Consider the following 18953-nt stretch of genomic DNA (forward strand, 5'->3'; position numbering starts at 1 on the left):
CGAATATGTCAATATATCGATTAACGTGTCCTTCACGAATAACTTTAATCGTAATGCGCGACGATTATATACAGTTCGCGCGATACAAGGAGTGAAATATAAACATAATACGGAGAATTATAGTCTACACGAGCTGAGACGTCACGATGGTGAGATATTTCTATTATAATTTCTTATGTACTCGCGTGACAGAAATAACAAGCGCGATTGTGAAGTTAGCGAAAAACGAAAGTTCGAAGGATATCTCCCCTAGATACGTTTGTATTTCGTTCGCGATATCAATTACTTTGTTGTTATATTTCAATGTTAAATTTGAAAAAGATCGCGAGCAGATTTTTGTTTACATTGACAGCTACTGTTGACATCGGGAGCGCGATGTTTTTTTTCTTTTTTTTTGCGCAAAATCACTGTTGTGTTTTCGATAGGGACCGACATGGGAAGGGGGAAGGGTCCGAGGGGGGGAGCCTCAGTTGTCGCCAAGTGACACGACGGTTACGTCGTGCGTAACAATCTCGCGGCCTATGTACGAGCGCGTCTCAATTTGAGGGTGCGATTTTCCCCTCCCCCTCCCGCCGCCCCGGACATTGGCGAGAATATTTCGATGGTGATTCCACCGGCGCCCGCCTCCCCCCCCCCTCCCCCGCCGACCGCCGCGATACAGCGACGGACAGCGACGCCTCCGCGCGGCGTCGATCAATAACATTGTCGTCGACGACGCCGACGTCGAGAGCGTCGTCGCATGTGCGAGGCGTCGCGTCATTCGCGATAGTCGGGCGACGGAGATTCGAGGATCGTCTCATTGCGTATTCGCGGTTGGGAGGACTGCACGACGAGGACGAAGAGGACGACGACGGCGTCCTTCGGAGGGCATGCGACTCGGCGGTACGTCCTTAGTCACGAGCGAGGAACGCGCGTCGTCCGGGAGCCGCGAGGGAGAGGTACCGAGTGTCGAATCGTCGCGGTCCCACCCACGATATGGCTAAGGTAAGTCCCGGAACGAAAAGAGAGATCGGCCCCGAATCACCGGAGATACGTAATGCACGTAATGTAACGAATTCGCGCACGGTTGACAACGTTACGTGTCGAATCGAGGTACGTTGCTCGGTTTGACTGTCAATAACGGGTAAAGTCAATAACCGGCAAAATGTCGAGCAAGTAACTGTAAGTGCTAGCACAGTAGGATATTTCGTAACTCGTATTAACGTGGAAGAGTAGAAGAGAAAAGGTGAGAATTTGCACGGAAGAGACAGAGAAGGAAAACTAGTAACGAGAATTATAAGAATTAAATAAAGACAATATTTTTATTTGTCATTTTATTTACATTTATACCCTTGTGATCTACTAATTGTGAGTCATAGACTTGTTGGGAAATTGACGCGCGATTTATTCGGCAATTTCTTTCAATTAATTTTCTCGTGCGATTAGGCTTCGCATCATTAATTTTCTCATACGATTAGGCGTGATATCAATTACGCGGAGGGTGATCGTTTGATTTCGACATGATTAAGCTGTGGCCCGTATCGATATCGCGAACCATATAACTGAGATTTTAGAAAGAAAAAAAAATAATAGCGAATGATAAAACGAAGTGATCCACAGTTGGGTCGCATGCACGCGAGCAAAGTATGATGCTACTTTTACATAATTTAAGAGCAACATGCTCTACACTTGGACGGCGCAGACGCGGATAGATAATCCGGACATTGGCGAATTTCCCAGTGTTCCATTTTCTACACGCGCGAATACGCACGCTACTAACAATCCTCCATTCGTACCTCGGATACGTATGCATAATAGATATCAAGTAACAAGCGACGCGAGAGATTTTTTAAACAAAGCCTCATCTCTCCTCGAGTTCAGCAAACTCGAAGCAACGATATTCGATATTCGACGTACACCAGCTTCAACTGTCGCTTTACTTTTTAACAAGAGTGGAAAGAGAATAAATGTAAATAACCCGAGAAAGCAGGCTACGCAGAACGCATTTGCGATACAAAGTATCGAGACCCAACTCCATCGTGCACGCTCGTCGCGTCCGCGACGGATCTACGGCTTGGTGAATGCGTTCCGAGACAGAATAGAGTAATTGTCATCGTCATCGCCGGCACGCCAGCTGTATCGTACGCTCGCTCGCTCGCTCGCTCCCGCTTGACGCGATGGCGGTCGTTTGCGAGGCCGCGGATACGCGCTTGGCGGTGGCGGCGGCGGCGGCGGCGATGGTAGAGGAACACAAGCAGGTGTAGCCGGGGATCGCGAAGCGTACTCGAAATGTTTTATTGTCGTACACGCCGCGTCGGCCGCAACACGATCGCGGTCCGTCTGTCGTTAGTCGTTATCGATCCCCCGTGCTTTACGAGCTTTACGTTGCGAGAATCCTCGCTCTCTTTGTCTCTTCTCTGTTTTTTCCCCTCCTGTTTTGCTGTCGGAAAAACTGCGCGGAAAGTTTGCGAGCCAGTCGGCGTCGTGGTGAGAAATGCTGAGGACACGGGGTATGTTTGTTTGTTTGCTTTTAATTTTGAATACACCGCTTGTTATATATTTTTTTATTCGAGAAAATGAGAAAACGTGTCTGATGTTGAGTGAAAAAGTAAACCATATCGCTCGCACGTTCCACGTATGACAGTTTGTGCGACTCGTTGAGGAAGATTGTGTCAATGGAGTCTATTGAAATTAATTACAGCGTGTTAACGAACGTGTTTGTGAGTGTATTATCCGGAGAGTCCCCAAATGATCGATCATTTTAATCCGGATGCTTATCGTTCCCGGACAAAACGTGAAAAACAGGCATTCGAAGAATGTTAACGACATTATTTGCGATAGCTTATCTACGAAGGTTATACACTGATATTTCCGCGCAGTTTAAAGTGAAACTTGAACGAGGTACATAAATTTTGCCACGTTTTACATATCGATTGAATCTCGTATAATCTCGCATAACTGATATTACTGTAATGTCTGTATCATTTCGGCAAATTGTTGACATTAACATTGATAACGATTCGACCCAATGTCTGTGGAATATTAGATAAGCGACGTTATCTATATCAACATTAAAGAAGCAGCATATGCAATCTTGAAAATGAATGCAACTTTAAGCTTATCGTCTTTTAAAATGGCCAACGCAAATGAAGGATGCGTCGGAGGTACTTTCTATTCGCGATAATTTTATCGCGCAAATCTTATCGCAGACAGTAGTGTGTCGGAGAGTCGGCGGTCGATCACGAACGCGTGCCATGGAATGTACTTTATTGAGATTATAATCAATCGCGCCGCGAGCAGCTACGCCGCCAATAGTTTGCGTTACACAAGTCATCGTGTGCTGTCACGCGCATTAAGTTAATTGCATAATGTATGAATCGAGTAAAATTGCGGGGCTCGCGGGGAAAAATTCCGCAATATATTATAATATACCATCTCGGCGATCTTTATGAATACCCGGAGTCGAAACCGGTATATACTGATGAAAACCGTAAATTATCGTTATTCGGTTTCTACCTCCGATCGCCCTTAGGCGAGAAAGGAGAAGAGATATCGCCGACACTCTTGAGAACACCCGGAGATTTAACGCTCTTGAATGAGACTCGTGCGAGAATGCTGTTAAAAATTGTCTTTATATAATTCATCCAAGAGAGAGAGAAATTCTCGGATGCGGTTAAAGGCACGCGAGCGGCTTCCACGTCTTGGAAAAGTAACAAACCATGACTGTCGGACGCGTGTCTGCACAAATTGGCGGGAATTAAGGCTCCGGAGGATAAACCCGATGCTCTCGATATCGGTCTCGCTCGACATGCAAAATTTATTCGTCATTTCTCAATTCGATCCGCGTTCCCCCTTCTTCTTGATCATCGGAATCGTATGCGATTTCGCTCGCTGACTTGTCGTTTTTTTTTTTTGTTTTTTTCGTTCGCCTCACCTTGGCATTTTATTGCTACGGCGCATCTTCTGACATGTTCTTAGCGTGTGGGTTCCTGCGTGTTTAGAGACATGTGTTTACGAGGAAAATGTAAATTTCAATAACGCGAATGAGATGTGTGAAAGGCACACAGGCAGCTACGCTCATGTGGCCGTGATGATTGCTGACCCATTACATTACCGTTTCGCGTGGCTTCTGTTGGTTTTAACACAACAGCAGCAGCAGAGAGGAAAAAATATCAATACCGCACGTTTGCGGGTAAAAAACAAGTTCCCGCATGGTCTCGCATATATCAATTTTTATCGTGACGTGTAAAAAAAATGTTTATTACGCCTGCAGATAAATTGAGGAGGGAGGATAGATTCAGCACTATGATAAATAGAGAATCATTGTCGTTGCATGTCATATTTTCATGTCAGACGCTGCGATCATTTCGAAGGAAAATATATGTGTCGTTTATATTCTAATGTATGTGTGGCAATATAAGAAGGGATCCACCACTAATTTACAGTCGGGATACGAGAGCCCGGCCCCGCGTAGCGGTTCGCAGTAACCTAGTTCTCAGCACCGACAACACGTTCAGCCACACGTTCAACACGTTGTAGCGTCGATTACGTAGGTGTCCCGTTTCTCGCATCGGGGAGAGCATCGATGATGGTATACCTGCTATTGTCCGTAGACACGCTAGTATAGTTCTCGTTTCGAGAGAAAAGCGCACTGGAAAACAACCGAATTACTTGTAAAACGACATTAAAATATATATATCGCATATACAAACATGAAAGGACAAGTTTAACAATTAACCGTAATTGTAATCGTTTCTCATTGAGCTCTGTTACGTACACTCGTTACGTGACGAGATGATAGAAGCGTACGAAATCGCGACTGGCGCCCGTTTAAGAGAACAAAGAAGGGGAACTCGCGAAAGAGGAAGAGAAAAAAAGACGCGTAGAGCCACGAACTAAAATTAAATTCAGCAACTGTGACATTTCTGATTCATCTTTCGAGGGGTGGAGTCTATTATTTGGAGGTGGGCCAAGGGCAACGGACTGTCGTGCTCATCGGGTCAAATTTATCAGCTGACCTTGAAAAAAAAAAAAAAGAAAATTACTAAACTACGCGCGAATTACTCGTGTAATTGAGCAGTGATTAATTTTATTAATTGCCGAGAAATACTCATTTTCCATCATTACTATTGGAACGATCTTTGCGTGACTCGAGAAGAAATCGTACTCACACCCACTATTTTGTTTACAGAACGTAGGGGAGAGCCGGATACCTGTTCCACGGGCAGCTCGTCCGTCTTTCTTTCCGAAATCGAGAGTACTCGAGGCATCGAGGCTCTTGTCGGGAAGCCGCCGATCCACTATCTTCTCGGGATGCTTTCAGTTCGTTAACACCGAAGACGAATCTCCTACTCCGCGGGAAAAGTTCTCGGGATTCACGACATCGTCACCTAACATCAAAGGTAATTGCGCACGCGAATTTGTATTTATAATAATTACAATAATATGTATGCTTTCACTCGATGTGGCTAACATGTATGAAACGAATTCTATGTTTCAGCCGATTCAGCGGCAGATCAGACATTCGCGATATCGCCGGGATGGGACATCGACAAGAATGATGTGCAACAGTTGGTGCATCTCAGTGAGGAAAAAAGTAGCTTGTTCAGGTATAAATAAAACATTTTTAAATAAATATATATATGTATATATAGTAGCTTTTATTAATTGCTTCACCCTGCATATCTTTTCTATTTTGTGATAGGCTACTTGAAGATTCTCAACTGAGCATGATTGAAGATGTCGGCGACACGTGTCTTGTAGAATCGGGCCTGGGCAATTACAATGATGCGAACGCAACGCCGCATTATTTGATGCTCAACAAGCAAAACTCTTTTGAGCACGACGAGAGTCTCGGTATACTGACGCCGGACCAGATGACTGATTTCACAGTAGCATTAGAGTGTTCCAGGACACCATCCTGCGAGAATCTCACTGGTTCGGCCGGCTCGAAATTAGCGTTGACCCGAGCGTCCGCTTCCACGAGGCCGTTAGTCGATGTGGAACCCGCTGAAGAGGGCTGTAGCGAAAGGACGCCCTCGCCGGAAGAATTACCGCTCGATCCTAAACCCGTGGAGCCGATTAGAGGTAGTACCGTGCCGGTAAGCTTCGTAACATCAGTCACGAGCATCACTAGTCTCGAAGCGGGTTATCAAGGGGACGGTGAGAACTCGAGACCAGCCAGTCGCGGCGCGGATCCACCATCTATGGCAGTGCCGCCGGTCAATCTTCCCGCGCCCTGTCGCCAAGACCCGATGACCGACTCGGACTTCTTCACTGAGAGCGACGCGGATGCACACGAAGAAATTGTGCGGGGTGATAGGAAGGCTCAAGTAATCGACGGCACGCTGTTCTGCGCACCAGGTGAACGCGTATGCCCTAGCTTCACCGGAGAAGAGATGGACTCCAGTGGAATTTATTCAGATTTGGATAAGCTTCAAGCGCCCGGCGAGCAAGCGTCGGAAGAAAACGACGATCATACTCCTGATACCGGGGATACTGAACTTTCCCAAAGGAGTCAACCCACGCCGGTTGTAGCGAATGTTATTATGGATTATTTACAGGTACGTGCGAGATTTAATTTTTGCATAAATTCTCTCCTCAAAATGTCATTGATACGTAAAACACTTGTAGATTCCCATAAAGTCGTCGGACGAAACGATTAGCATAAACGACACAACGGCCTCTGTTGAAGTTATGGCAATCGAGAAAGTCGAGAATAATGAAAACATTAGACCCAAACCACAAAGCAAGGCTGATTCGGTGCCTTTGAAAAAATATAAAATGCCGAAAAGAAATGTTGTCTCGAAGATTAAGGCGATGATCGAATCGTCTTCGAAAGATGATGCGGAAAAGGAGGCAAGACGCTCTCAAAGATCAACTAGAAAAGGTGGACGTTGGGATGCCGTAATGAATAAGATAGAAGCTGGTAAAAATGAACAAAGGACAAGGTCAGCTAGAAAAGAAGTAAAATCGAGGGTATTGCAAAATCTCACTTTATCACCTGCTGCGAGACCAATGTCAAAAAAGGCTGGCGATGCAAACAACAATAACAATAAGGACAAACGGTGAGGCTTAAATAAAGTTATTCAATATAACAAACGATGCGGAGATATATTATTTTTACCAGTAGGTTTAACTTCTCCAACTTTTAACAATAGCACTACTGTTACGTGTCGTTGCTTATATATAAACATGTCAAAATATGCGCGAAACTTTATGTAACATCGTTAAGAGTTAGAAACACCGCCAAGAGTATAGCGAGATGTCTATTAATAATAATAATTGTTAAAAGAATTGACAAGATACATTATTTATGATTATAAAATTGGCTCGCTCGCGTTTTCTCTGTATTATAATTTATATCAGAAATATTTCCAAATCTTAGGAGAACGCGCGGTTGGCAAGAAATGAAATCACCGACGCAGGAAACGGCCAGAAGTTCTGTTCGTAGTTCCATGAGCGATCTCAGCAGTGGCCCAAGTAAAGACATACCAAGTAAGTAGCATCAATATTCATATTTGAAGAATTTGGCGGAATATGTTGAGTCACACTAATGAAGACTTTTGTAATTATCATTATATGTGATGAATCGTGATAAATGAATCTTTGAATAAATATGATGAGTAAGGAGAGATACATAGTTTTTTCACTGTGTGACTTTTCATATTGCTGTTAGAAATTCTATATTTATCTAGAAAAAGAAATACAACGCTATTTCACATGGTCCTCGATACTTTTGACGAGTTATTAGATAACAAATTCTTTGTACAAACGAAATTAAATAAATGACTTAGAAACAATATTCAAAATAAAAAATATAAAATTGACGCAGGATTGATTATATCGAGATATGCAAGATGATATATATCTTATCGGGATCCTTGAATTTATTCGGAAAACGTAAAATCGTTTAGCAAAGATGAATATTTTATCTCGAAAAAGAGATGCGCAAATAGGAAAAATCCTTTCCCGTTCCGCTACGTATAGCTTACCTACCGGAGAGAAAGGCGAGGTCTCCTTATCGACCCACGACAGCAAAAGCTCTCAGGAGTCGAGGAAATCTAGAGGAACTTTATTGCCCCTTTTATCGGCGCCACTGGTGAACGTAACGTCGTTTTGCTTCCATTGCACGGAGGAGGAAGCTGCGTCGAGCGGCGCGCATCGCGCAGCTTCGCCGCAGTCGCATCCATCCGGTGGTCGGTAGTTCTCGGTGGATCTCGTGTTGGATCGTATCGTATACGTATATACATATATATATTTATATACATATATATGTGAAATGCGCGCATGTGTCTTTGATACATTAGCCCCTCACCTACGGTCTTTCTCTCATGGAACACACACCTATTACTTCTCGCTCGCTCTCGTAAAATCGGGTCAACGGAGAATGCGTAGCAGCGCATAGCGTCGTGAACGCGGGGGAAGAGGGAGAGAGAGTGAGAGAAGCGGATAGCGCGATGACAGCTCGATGCGTTGCCAGTGAATAAACCATCGAGTGACCGTGAACATCGTGCGATCATCCAGGCGGCGAATCTGGACCGAACATTGATTCTTCTCGTTTCGATTTTCGTCGAGGGGAGGAGAAGGTGTCGCAACGTTTCTCCTCCGGAAGTTGCCCCGAATGCGAACGTCTCCTTCGACGCAAGTGGATGTACGAGGAGAGAAAGAGAGAGGGGTTGCCTCTTCTCAATATACGTATGACCTATTTCCCATCGCGCCTTCTCTTCGTTCCTTTTCCCATTGCGGTGCACACGTGCCGATTATATATGCGGACATGTATTTCGCGAAAGTTCCTTCTCTACAAACTTTGATGAATTTATAATATTTCTGTGTTTTAATAATCTTTGCGATTTATATACTCGGCGCTGTATATTCATCGACTCATCGCCCCCACCTGTCGCCTCACCGGGATTTGACATCTCCGTTATACGTCGTGCCGTGCAACTTGAGGGCGATGTTCGCGTCGGTGTTTCACTGCCTGCATCTCAACCGCGTACCACTATAATTTACCTGTGCAGGTACGTACCGATCGTCTACCTGCATACGGTGTCTAGGCCCGCATTAACGGCACACGTTGCGCCGACAGCTGCGCGGGTCAACGCCATTCGCCGTTTATTTCCGGCCTCTTGTCGAAGACTTTTTCGTCGTGCTTTCTTTGCACCTTGGCTCGCCATGCACCTCCGTCTTCGTGCATCTTCGTCGCACGTAGGCGAAGAGGATGCCCTCCTGCCTTCGTCCGCCTCGTCCCCACCTTCGTCGGCGGCGACAGGTGTATTCGACCGAGCGACGACCACGTGCGTTGCGACCAAGGTCGACGAGTATCGGTACGCGACGACTACCGGTCCCTCGATCCGCCCTGCGCGAACTTACGCAATCGTTATCGGGATCGACGGCTGCTGCTGAGCCCACGCGAGATTGCGCGAGAGCTTTCGATAGCCGAGAATAATCAGTTAGAACGATATTTGCGTGTAGTTTACGAATCGCGCGGAATTGCGGTGGCTGATACGTGATACGTGATACGATAAAGCGCGATATGGTGTCCTCTCATGATCGGTGTCGGATGTCCAAAGCGAAATAATGCGAGAGGATATACCGTGATGTCGAGCGGAACGTCTGTGATATAAGAGCTCGTGTGCCGAGGACAAACAACGCGTCGCAATCGATCGACAGTCGCCACCGACTCATCCGGAAGATGCCAGTTGTATATCTCAGCTTGAAGAACGAAACGTCGCCACGACGGCGGCGATGGTCGTATATACATTGGAATGATTCTCACGCTCGATTCGCGAGCAAGTACGACAGGATGAAGGCACGCGCGAGACCAGTTGTACTTTCGTCGACGGGGAACACGGACGATTTTACTTACGGATTATAATGGGAAAATATTGTTGAAGAAACAGCTCATGATACAAGATGGGACAACAAGGATCAAAGGACAGATCATCGCATCCGAGGAGGACGGACTTCACCCGAGACTCGGTGAAGATGCGTCTAGGCAGCTTCAAACGAGGTAGAAGGAAATGATTCGCTAGCCGTGTAACGGTGATTCTTCCGGCACGCATCGTTGTAGTTGTATCGAAGACCATCTGTCGCGTTTATTTAATTCATTTAATCTGTGCGATCTTGTTTTTTTTCTCAAAGAGAACGCATTTAATTTCATATCGCGTCTTTTTTTTAGAGAGATCGCCGACGTCCACCAACCCACCCAGGAGATTCGTCTCGAATGGCCATACCAATCATCATCAGGTCCGTGTCAATAGTTTCGACGCGAAAAAGAACTGCATCGACGTGACGACAGTCGAACTCGGTAAATATATGTACTTGCTACAGATTGTCATTCGAGATCATTAGATAACTACGTCCGTGCGTGTATAATATCGCTTTAATAATCAAGAGGGGGAAAAGAGCGGAGAGGAACGAAAGCACTGTCGCGTATTTCCGGCCGGAGCTCTATTACCATGACGAGCGACACGATGAAAAGAGAGAGCCCGTCTCTTATCCCCAAGACTAGCTTGACCAAACTGCATCTACCGGTTTACGGATTCATAAAATATTGGAGTCATATACTAAAAATAGCGCGCATTAGAATATTTTCGAAAATTTCACTTTTTCTTATTAAGCAGACGATGAAAAAGAATAGTGTGCGGTTGCCGCTGACAGAGTCCGGTTTAGAGTGTATTCTCGCTTTGCTACTTTCCCTCAAGATAAAGGCGGAACGAAGAACGGAGAAATTCTCGTGAAGGATTCGACCATTTGACGCGATTCGCCATTAAAATCTTAATGATCTTTGCAAATAATTATTCAAGATGTTCAAGGATTCAATTTCTCAGGCTTACCTCTTTTTAAGACGGAATTTTAACGGTATTTGCCTTACATTGTCCGCGCATGTTAATTGTATGCATTAGAATGATCTGAATTTTCATCTAGTTGTAAATCGATTTTAAATTTGCGTTAAATTGTATATATGTCATGGGATTTTTACAAAGCGACGAATTTTTATAAATCGACGATTTGTAATCATCATATTTTTAACAAATATTTCGGAAATGCATTGTTTCATTTTTTTTAAATACTAATACAGTGCATTTGTTGTTTCTTAATTCTTTCATGTAAATAATTCTTTGTATACAAATTTTGATTATTTTTTAATAATTAAATCTATATATATATATATATATATATATATATATATAAAGTTTTTTACATTATATAAATATTAATTATTCTTAATTATTTTTATATTTATATTTGACAATAAAACGCAAAGCATTTTGTTGTATTAAGAGAATTTTTCAATTTTTCTTTGTGTCAACTCAAAATTTCCTGTTTCACTATAAAAATTATAGACTTATATCATTCATTATAAGTATTTCATTACCAAATATTATAGATTTAATTATAACAAAATTTTTTACCCAAATTTTACGCGAGAAAAAATAAAAAAATAATGTACATAACGTTTAAAGAGTCAAAAAATAATGAATGTAGTACCGTATTGACATATTTAGAAAATGAGATCTCAAAAACGATGCATGTAGAAATTTAATCAGTGAAAAAAAATGTTTATTTTATTCAACAAGTAATACGAGATCTATAATCTATGTATATGGGACACACACTGCGTACATGTAGTTGTCTTTATACTTGAACTTCCCTTATCTCGTACAGGCGATAAAACGGTTCTCGTCGTACGGTACTCGTATACTCGCCGGTACGCGAGCTCGCAAGTACTACCGGTTAGTGCTTAACATGCTCTCGTTAACGCAACACATTCTCTTTACAGAGAAGAGCCCGCCATCAGCGCGAAAGCCGGCGATAACAAGAAGATTAGCGGCTAACGCTACGGTGAAACAGAAATCCTCCGTGCCGTCAATAAAAGGTACGTGCGATTGTTTCGTCGGGCAAATTCCTTTGCCAATTAAAATACAATGCATCAAAGAATCGCCGCTGTTCCGCTTACATTTACCATTTTGCAAACAACAGAATCAAGTTAATATTCACACATTATGCTTTCCAATAATCCATTTAACCGCGTTGCTTTAGTACTGCTATTAATTTCTAAAACTAGTTTCTTCCCACGATTATTCCAACATATACATGCACACATGTACATGTAATTACAGTACATTTAACTTACTCAGTGCAATAACGAATCGTTCGTTCCTTACCCATTGTACATATGTATGCAGACGCGTGCATATCGCTTCGTACGAGTCTTCCTGTCGTTTGAAGAAAGTCGCAGCTTTCACTCAATAATCCCTGACGCTAAAAACTCAACCTGTTTACCCGGTACCTCTCTCGGTGCTTTCCTTTCGAAATTTGTCAAAAATTCATTGACATTTTGACCTAGTCTAGACTTAGATCTACGGTCGCGAAAGAGAAAAGGAGAGAAGAAGAGAGATCCCCTTATCAAGATCCGCTGTTCGTTCTGAATAATACGGAATAGCGAAAGCAATTTATACGAGTTCAACGATCTCCGTTGTGTGTAGTAAAGAGTAGAACTTGAAAGGATGCGTTGTATTTGAAGGGATAATCGTCGCGATTGCATTCGTCGTTCTTGCACGTTCGGCATTCATCCTGACGTAAGAGACGTCGTACACACTGGTGCTCAACGACCGTAAGTAAGCACGAACACGCGCTCGTTTTCTCCCATCTAAGGGCGGTCGATTCCAAATTGGAAAACTCGAGTTATTCGACGCGCAGCAGTTCCAAGGACACCGGAAGTATACGATTACTGCGAGAATTTTGCTAAAGAGAAGATTGTAACGAGGGGCTTCAGTTTAGCTCGTTAACTGAGAGAACTTTTCAACCCAGAAACATACATAGATATAATATGTCAAACGATTGATTGTCAGATAAAAAAATTGGGGCTTCAAAATTCATTTTTATTTCATACCAATTGCATGACATCGTATCTCTGTATTTTCGTGTTGGAAAACTCTCTAAGTAGATTTTCCTTCAGACGCGTCGCGAGAAAAACCTCTTTTTCTGAGAGATTCGCGTGGGAAAAAATTGCGTTATCTACGCTTTCAGTGCTTTTTAATCTTGGCGATTCCACCTTGCGTAGGGTAGGGGAGTGTTTAGGAAGAGAGGTAAGGCAGAATGGACGTGGGGTGGGAGAGGCATATAGAGCTCTCTGAGGTAGCCCGTGGCTCGTGCTAATTCAGTCGAAGCGCGAACTCGGCCAGCAGATTGTTACGAATGATGATGCTGATTAGAAGATTGCGCGCGAAATGTTTATCGTCGAGACCTAACAGAGGACAAATCGAATATTATTCTTATCGTCGAAGGTGATTGACAAACGTCGTTCCGTCGTTCAAATGCTGCGCATTCGCCAATCGTACAACCGCTCGTCAAGGATATTATAATCATCGGACCAATGTTCGAATCTGTTTACGTCGCGTTGGTGATAAATCTGTCGAAACGCGTTCTACGTAAATCCATTCCCAAAATACCTGAGTTTTTCTGACGTACCGGAGATGATGGAGGGGGTATCAGGTACCAGGAGGAATGTATAGGAAGCAAATTTTCTTGGCCACGGCTCACGGACACGGACAGTGTAGTCACCGAGGCGTTTTCTTTTGGCAATTCCGCAATTAGGGCTGGGCGTCACACACAGTTGACCTTAGCCCGATGTCCCCTCATTCAACGACGAACTTGGATGACAATCGCGTGCTTCAATTCTTGAGATAAGAGAGAGGTCCGTTCCGCGAGTTTTGTAAAAAAAAAAACAGGACGTGACGTAAATCGCGAAATCACGGCTGTGCTCGTTTAATAAACCGCGATTTCTCCATGTGTGTGTATGTGTATGTGTGTCACCTGTCAAAGTCCTGACAGGTAATCGAGTCGAAGAAAAATAAAACGAGTATTTCGACTTTCCAAGTTGTTTTCCATCAACTTTTCCCTCATCACTCAACTCTCTTTCACACAGAGCTACATGTGCACAGACGATTGAGTCAAGACTTGAGCAAACGGACGTAAAAATGATTTCTTGTTCTTGGAATTACATTGACCTCCCCGAGTAGTCACGGACGATAGAGGGTAATGGAGGACAAAGCGTGAAGTCCATGTACATTACGTGCGATCAAGATACTTATGTAGATTAGCAGCACGTGGGACGATTCATTGATACGTCAGAGTGGGTGGGCCAGTCTAGCCGACACACTTGCGTGTTGTGTTTTTTTTTTTCTTTTTTTTTTAATGTAATCAATTTGGTGATGCCCGATGACGACGCTGATTACAGATCGTGAGTCTAAAGAGGCTCACCACAACAGCACCTTTACAGTGAGGACATCACCGGAGACGCGGGATCAGGCCGCGCAAACCACCGTACCTTACGAGGATTTTCGCGCAGAAAGAGCCGCACAGGCACTTGCGGTGAGCGTACACTACTTGGCTTTCGAGGTACGTGCTTATTATATATTTGTTTGATATAAAAAATTCTGTGCGAATTAATGAGAGTATTGTCTTTCAGCTGGATGCATTCGCTACCCCTCAATTGAAGAAGGATTTCGAGAAGTTAAAGATCGATTGCGAGAAGATGAAAAACGAGCGGTCGACCGTGCTTTCGGAGATCGACGGTTTACGCGCGAGATGTGTCAATTTGGAGGAGAGACTCGAAGCAGAGAGGGAGGATCACAGTAAAGATCTGGACCAGCTTCGCGACGAGTGTAAGTGTAATACGCACAACGTATCTGTTTATTTTCTGTGAACAGATGAAAAAATCTTTTGCGGGCCGTATATCTATCTTGAAAATATGCGATGACGCAACATTGGCGAGTAAAAAAAAGAAAAGCTCTTCGTGGCGTTTTGCGCTGCAAACAGAAATTATATCGAATGTGCGCGAAACATCAGCTAACGGCAGTGGATATTATTTTCTGTGTTATTCATGTGATATAAACGAGCATAATCGTCCTAATGTCGGTGCATGAGCGATGCCTGCATAAAGTGGAACAATTGTTAATTAAAGTGAGCGATTCAGCAGTGCCTACGCGTAACTCGAATCTTTACGATTAATCCTGCCGAATCCTGCCTCTCTATTTTCTCCTTTTTTTCTCTTATTAAAAGATATATTTTGAACACTCGCCGCGCAAAAAGATTTTGTTCTTAATTTAGTTCTCACGTAACGTTCAACGTTTCAATGCCTGCTAATTATAGATTCAATGCGTGTTCTTCGTTTAGCTTTGTATATACTTTAGCTTTTCAACTTTAAGCGCCGATATTGCAACAAAATATATATTATAAAATTATAAAATTGAGAGATAAAAAATGTAGAATTTTTCTTTTTATTTGTTTTATTTATTTATTAATAAGAAAATTCTTTAAAAAATTCTTTTTTTTATTACTATGCTAAAATTTTCATTGTTTAAGAAATAAATACATAAGCCATTAAAAAAATAAAATAAGACAATAACGTAAGAAAACAAAAGAAAAAAACATGCACATAGTAATACGAGGTGCAATTTAAAAGTTCTTAGATTGTTTCTTTACGGCTCAAATCGCTTGTAATATTGGTTTGTTGTTAGCAAAAACATATCTATGATGCATCAGTATGTTGGTTAAAAGTTATGTAAGTTATGTTTTGTTACGTATATTGTAGTAAGCGGCAAAAAAAATACACCGTTTTTTTTTGTTTGTAAAAATTTGTTGTTTTCAAGCCATTTGAAAATTGCACATGTGTGTCACTTACGGAACAAATTAGTATTCAATAACAAAATGAAAAATATATTACAATAAAATAATTATTTGTTAAAGAAATTAAATTTTCCACGTAAAATAATAAGTGATAATTAACAACGCTACTCTAATGCGACAAAATTAAAAATAACAAAATTCAAGTTGATATTTCGATTTTCCAGTGGAAGCTCATAGGGCGAAACAAGTTGCCGCGCTCGTTGAGACTTTAAAAGAGGAAAGGCGCAAGTACGATGTCAGATTGGAGGAGATCACGAGAGAACATCGCGCGACAATCGCGAAATTACGCACTGAGCACGTCAACGAACTGGGTCGCAAAGAAGAAGTGAGGAGATCCGTGGTCCACGATCAGGGCGCCGCGCTAATGGCGGAGATCGAATCCTTGAGATCCGTGCTGGAACTGAAGAGTCAGGAGAATACTGCTCTTCGATCGGAACTCGACAGTTACAGGCGCGACATCGAAGAAAAGGATGCGTTGCAGATACGACTTGATATGGCGGAGGCGAGATGCGAGGATTTGAAGGCCCAGCTTCAACGAAAGGAGTCCTTCGAGCGGCAGGTCTCGCACGAAAATGAGATGCTTCACGAATCGATTCATCAAGTCTCGAAACATAATAAACGGCTATCGCAACGTAACGAGGAATTACAATGGAAACTGCGAAATAAGAATGACTGGGTGAGCGTTCTTGCGAATCAGTTGAATCCACGACTAACCCGATCCACGGGCGCGGAACAGATGGAACACAACTTCTCGGCCGAGAAAAACGGCGCTCACTCGTCATCAATGATGAAGTTTATGGTCGAGAAGGGCGCCTCCGTCTCTTGGACGCTAGAAATCGACGATCTATCGAAGGGATCATCGTCCGACTCACTCAGCACGAAAATAAATAGATCCACGGAGGGCGCGACGACAGTTTCTAGGCAAGGATCACTCAGATTGTCGAACAGAGCACCCATGGATACTAGAGCGAGATCAAAGAGTGTCTCAACTACGTGCGAGTCAGCGCGTGCCGCGGCAGTGGAGGAGGCTACCGCGTGGTCGCCAACATTTAGCTCGACGCCGGTCTCGCGACGACGTCCCAGGAAGGACCAATCGTCGCCCTGCTCTTCGTCGTCTTCGTCGTCTTCCACGTCGTCTGCAGCGCCGACCGTGAATCCCGCAGTGGCTGCCGCGGTAGCGGCTGCTGCGGCCGCGGTGGACGAATGCAGTATCGGTGGCGGTCAGAGGCCCCAGGAAGCCGGCGGCGAAGCGATGATCTCCGAAGAAACGTCGGCGTCCAGCAGCGAGGACGAGTCGTCCACTGGTAGCGACATCCCTCGTCTGGGAATGCAGTTTGCTTGGGGCAAACCGATCAAGTAACACTCGAGCGAACAATTCGCGGCCTGCTACGCTTACCTGTCTACGCGTCCTTTCTCTCGCGTAACAAAGTTGTTTCGAATCGTACGGCCGCTACCTTTGTTCTTGCCTACAGAGTGGAGTTGAATTCATTTTCATTACACGTGATCATTCCCTTTTGTTTATATCGGATATATTACGTTCCGTATTGTATAACGCCGGCACCGCGTTCTTTTTTTTTTTTCTAACTAATGTATCCGATAACGAGTTAGAGCGAGAAGAAAGTAGCGTTTACGTTTTGCGTTTTAGATAAATATGCCGTGCGATGAAACGATTCAATCGATTCCGGAGTAATGTTATAAGTTAGTAAGATATTTAAGAATGAATTCCACGACGTATTTTAACGTTACGACTGTATAAACTAGACTAGTACGAGTGTTTCCATGGTTTTTCGATTACGAAGACACGTTTCACACTTTTTCCCCGATATATTTTGCAATTTAAGGCAGCGATTTATTATCTGGGTTTATAAGACTAGGATCTTCGAAATCCGTTACGTAATGATTTCTTGATACATACAACGAAGCTATTTCGTTTTACTGCAATCAAGGCAATCGTGTCTTTTTTCCGGGCAACCTCCGCTTCTGTAAAGTTCATGATGTTTAAAATCTCGTAGAATTTTTTCGTTTTTTGAACTTTAATAAGGCATTGAAAAAGGAAATTTAATGCCATTTCGGCTAATAAAATTTTATTGCGATTCTCTCGGGAATTTTATAGTCCCATTATACGGACATCTTTATATTTAAGTGAGTGGTTTTATAAATGCTATTTCTTTTTTTTGGTACAGAGACCATGTAATATTGCAGAAATTAAATATAAGAGTACGACAGAAGAGAGAGAGAATTTCACGTTCGCAGATCACCGACTTCACATTTGTAGACCAATCTTTTTTTTGTTTTTTGCAGATAATGTGCATCATTTTTTTGTTTTCCGTTTCATTAAGTTTGCAAATTTACTAATTTATTTATCGACCTGAGCAAATTATATATTTTATTGCCAAATGCGCGGAACAAAATCGCGAACGACGTTTGTCTTTAAACGCGCCCTTGTGTATAGCGATACGAAATCTGCGGACTACATAGCAAATCCCGCAAAAAGCAGTGAAAACTGTTAGCGACAAACCAACACGTTGCGACGAGAGTTAATTTCACAGTCCGTTCCACACATAGACAAGTAGTAGTTTAGATGTAAAGAGGAGAGAAACGCGTCGCGCGCGCCGGAAATACGAAAATCAAGTATTACTCATCGAGAAAGTACGTTTTCTTTTCTCATTGTGTGCTGATAAGATCGATGTATTATATACTTCTCGAATAAATAAGTATCATCTATAAATTGTAGCAATTTGAAAAGATTTCTGTTTGTCTTTGTCAATTGCTATGATTATCAAGAGCTCGTATTCTTGAAGTACCTCGACTATAAATAAATATATATATATATTAATCGCTATTTTGTCTGACATTCAAGAGTCAATATTTGATTTAACAAAAACGTATCGATAATCATTCTGAAAAAAAATCTCTCGAATTCAAAAATTTACGAGATTTTTTGACGAATAGAGAATAGATACGCGTGAAATCGTAAAAGCGATTTTAAATTGCGATGTGATAGTAGATTGATTCACTTAATCCAAATCGAAATGAGAGGAAATATAATTACTGTTATAATTCATGATGTCATTATTAATTAAATTACTCTTGTTGATTATACATCTGTGATGTCCTCTTTGTTCGAACATTAATAAAAGATTTTGTTATGCGAGTCCTTACCTCATCTTCTCTTCCTAATTAGTATTTTTAGATAAAAATCGGCGTCTTTATTTTGTACGATTTCAATCTATACTGTCAAAAAATATCTATAGAAAGCAGTATATAAATGTTCATCT

At 42.6% G+C, this 18953-nt stretch overlaps 1 protein-coding gene across 4 annotated transcripts; it reads left to right on the forward strand.

The window, feature by feature from the left end:
- Nucleotides 1-7: 7 nt before the first annotated feature.
- Nucleotides 8-18829, forward strand: Toc (toucan). Of its 4 annotated transcripts, none has more exons than XM_083106816.1 (11): nt 8-149; nt 5171-5381; nt 5480-5588; nt 5684-6542; nt 6613-7046; nt 7367-7476; nt 10160-10288; nt 11765-11860; nt 14225-14385; nt 14456-14651; nt 15840-18829. In XM_083106816.1, the coding sequence occupies exons 1-11, from the start codon at nt 147-149 to the stop codon at nt 17033-17035; spliced, it is 3504 nt and encodes a 1167-aa protein (XP_082962942.1). In that variant the 5' UTR covers nt 8-146; the 3' UTR covers nt 17036-18829. The 4 variants fall into 4 exon arrangements, with proteins under 4 accessions (XP_082962942.1, XP_082962940.1, XP_082962943.1 ...); XM_083106814.1 differs by lacking the exon at nt 8-149 and adding an exon at nt 845-984; XM_083106817.1 differs by lacking the exon at nt 8-149 and adding an exon at nt 845-984 and having other exon boundaries at nt 6625-7046.
- Nucleotides 18830-18953: the final 124 nt, after the last annotated feature.

Source organism: Camponotus vicinus, unplaced genomic scaffold (assembly GCF_025532165.1).
Source record: "Camponotus vicinus isolate PSW18456_S1 unplaced genomic scaffold, iyCamVici1.0 SCAF_8, whole genome shotgun sequence".
In the NCBI taxonomy this organism is placed as follows: Eukaryota; Metazoa; Arthropoda; class Insecta; order Hymenoptera; family Formicidae; genus Camponotus; species Camponotus vicinus.

Excerpts from the sequence above, each read along its gene's own strand:
- Toc (XM_083106814.1), top strand. Across the intron at positions 6,543-6,612 it reads TTATTATGGATTATTTACAG|ATTCCCATAAAGTCGTCGGA; the intron begins GTACGTGCGAGA and ends AAACACTTGTAG. Across the intron at positions 10,289-11,764 it reads CGTGACGACAGTCGAACTCG|AGAAGAGCCCGCCATCAGCG; the intron begins GTAAATATATGT and ends TTCTCTTTACAG.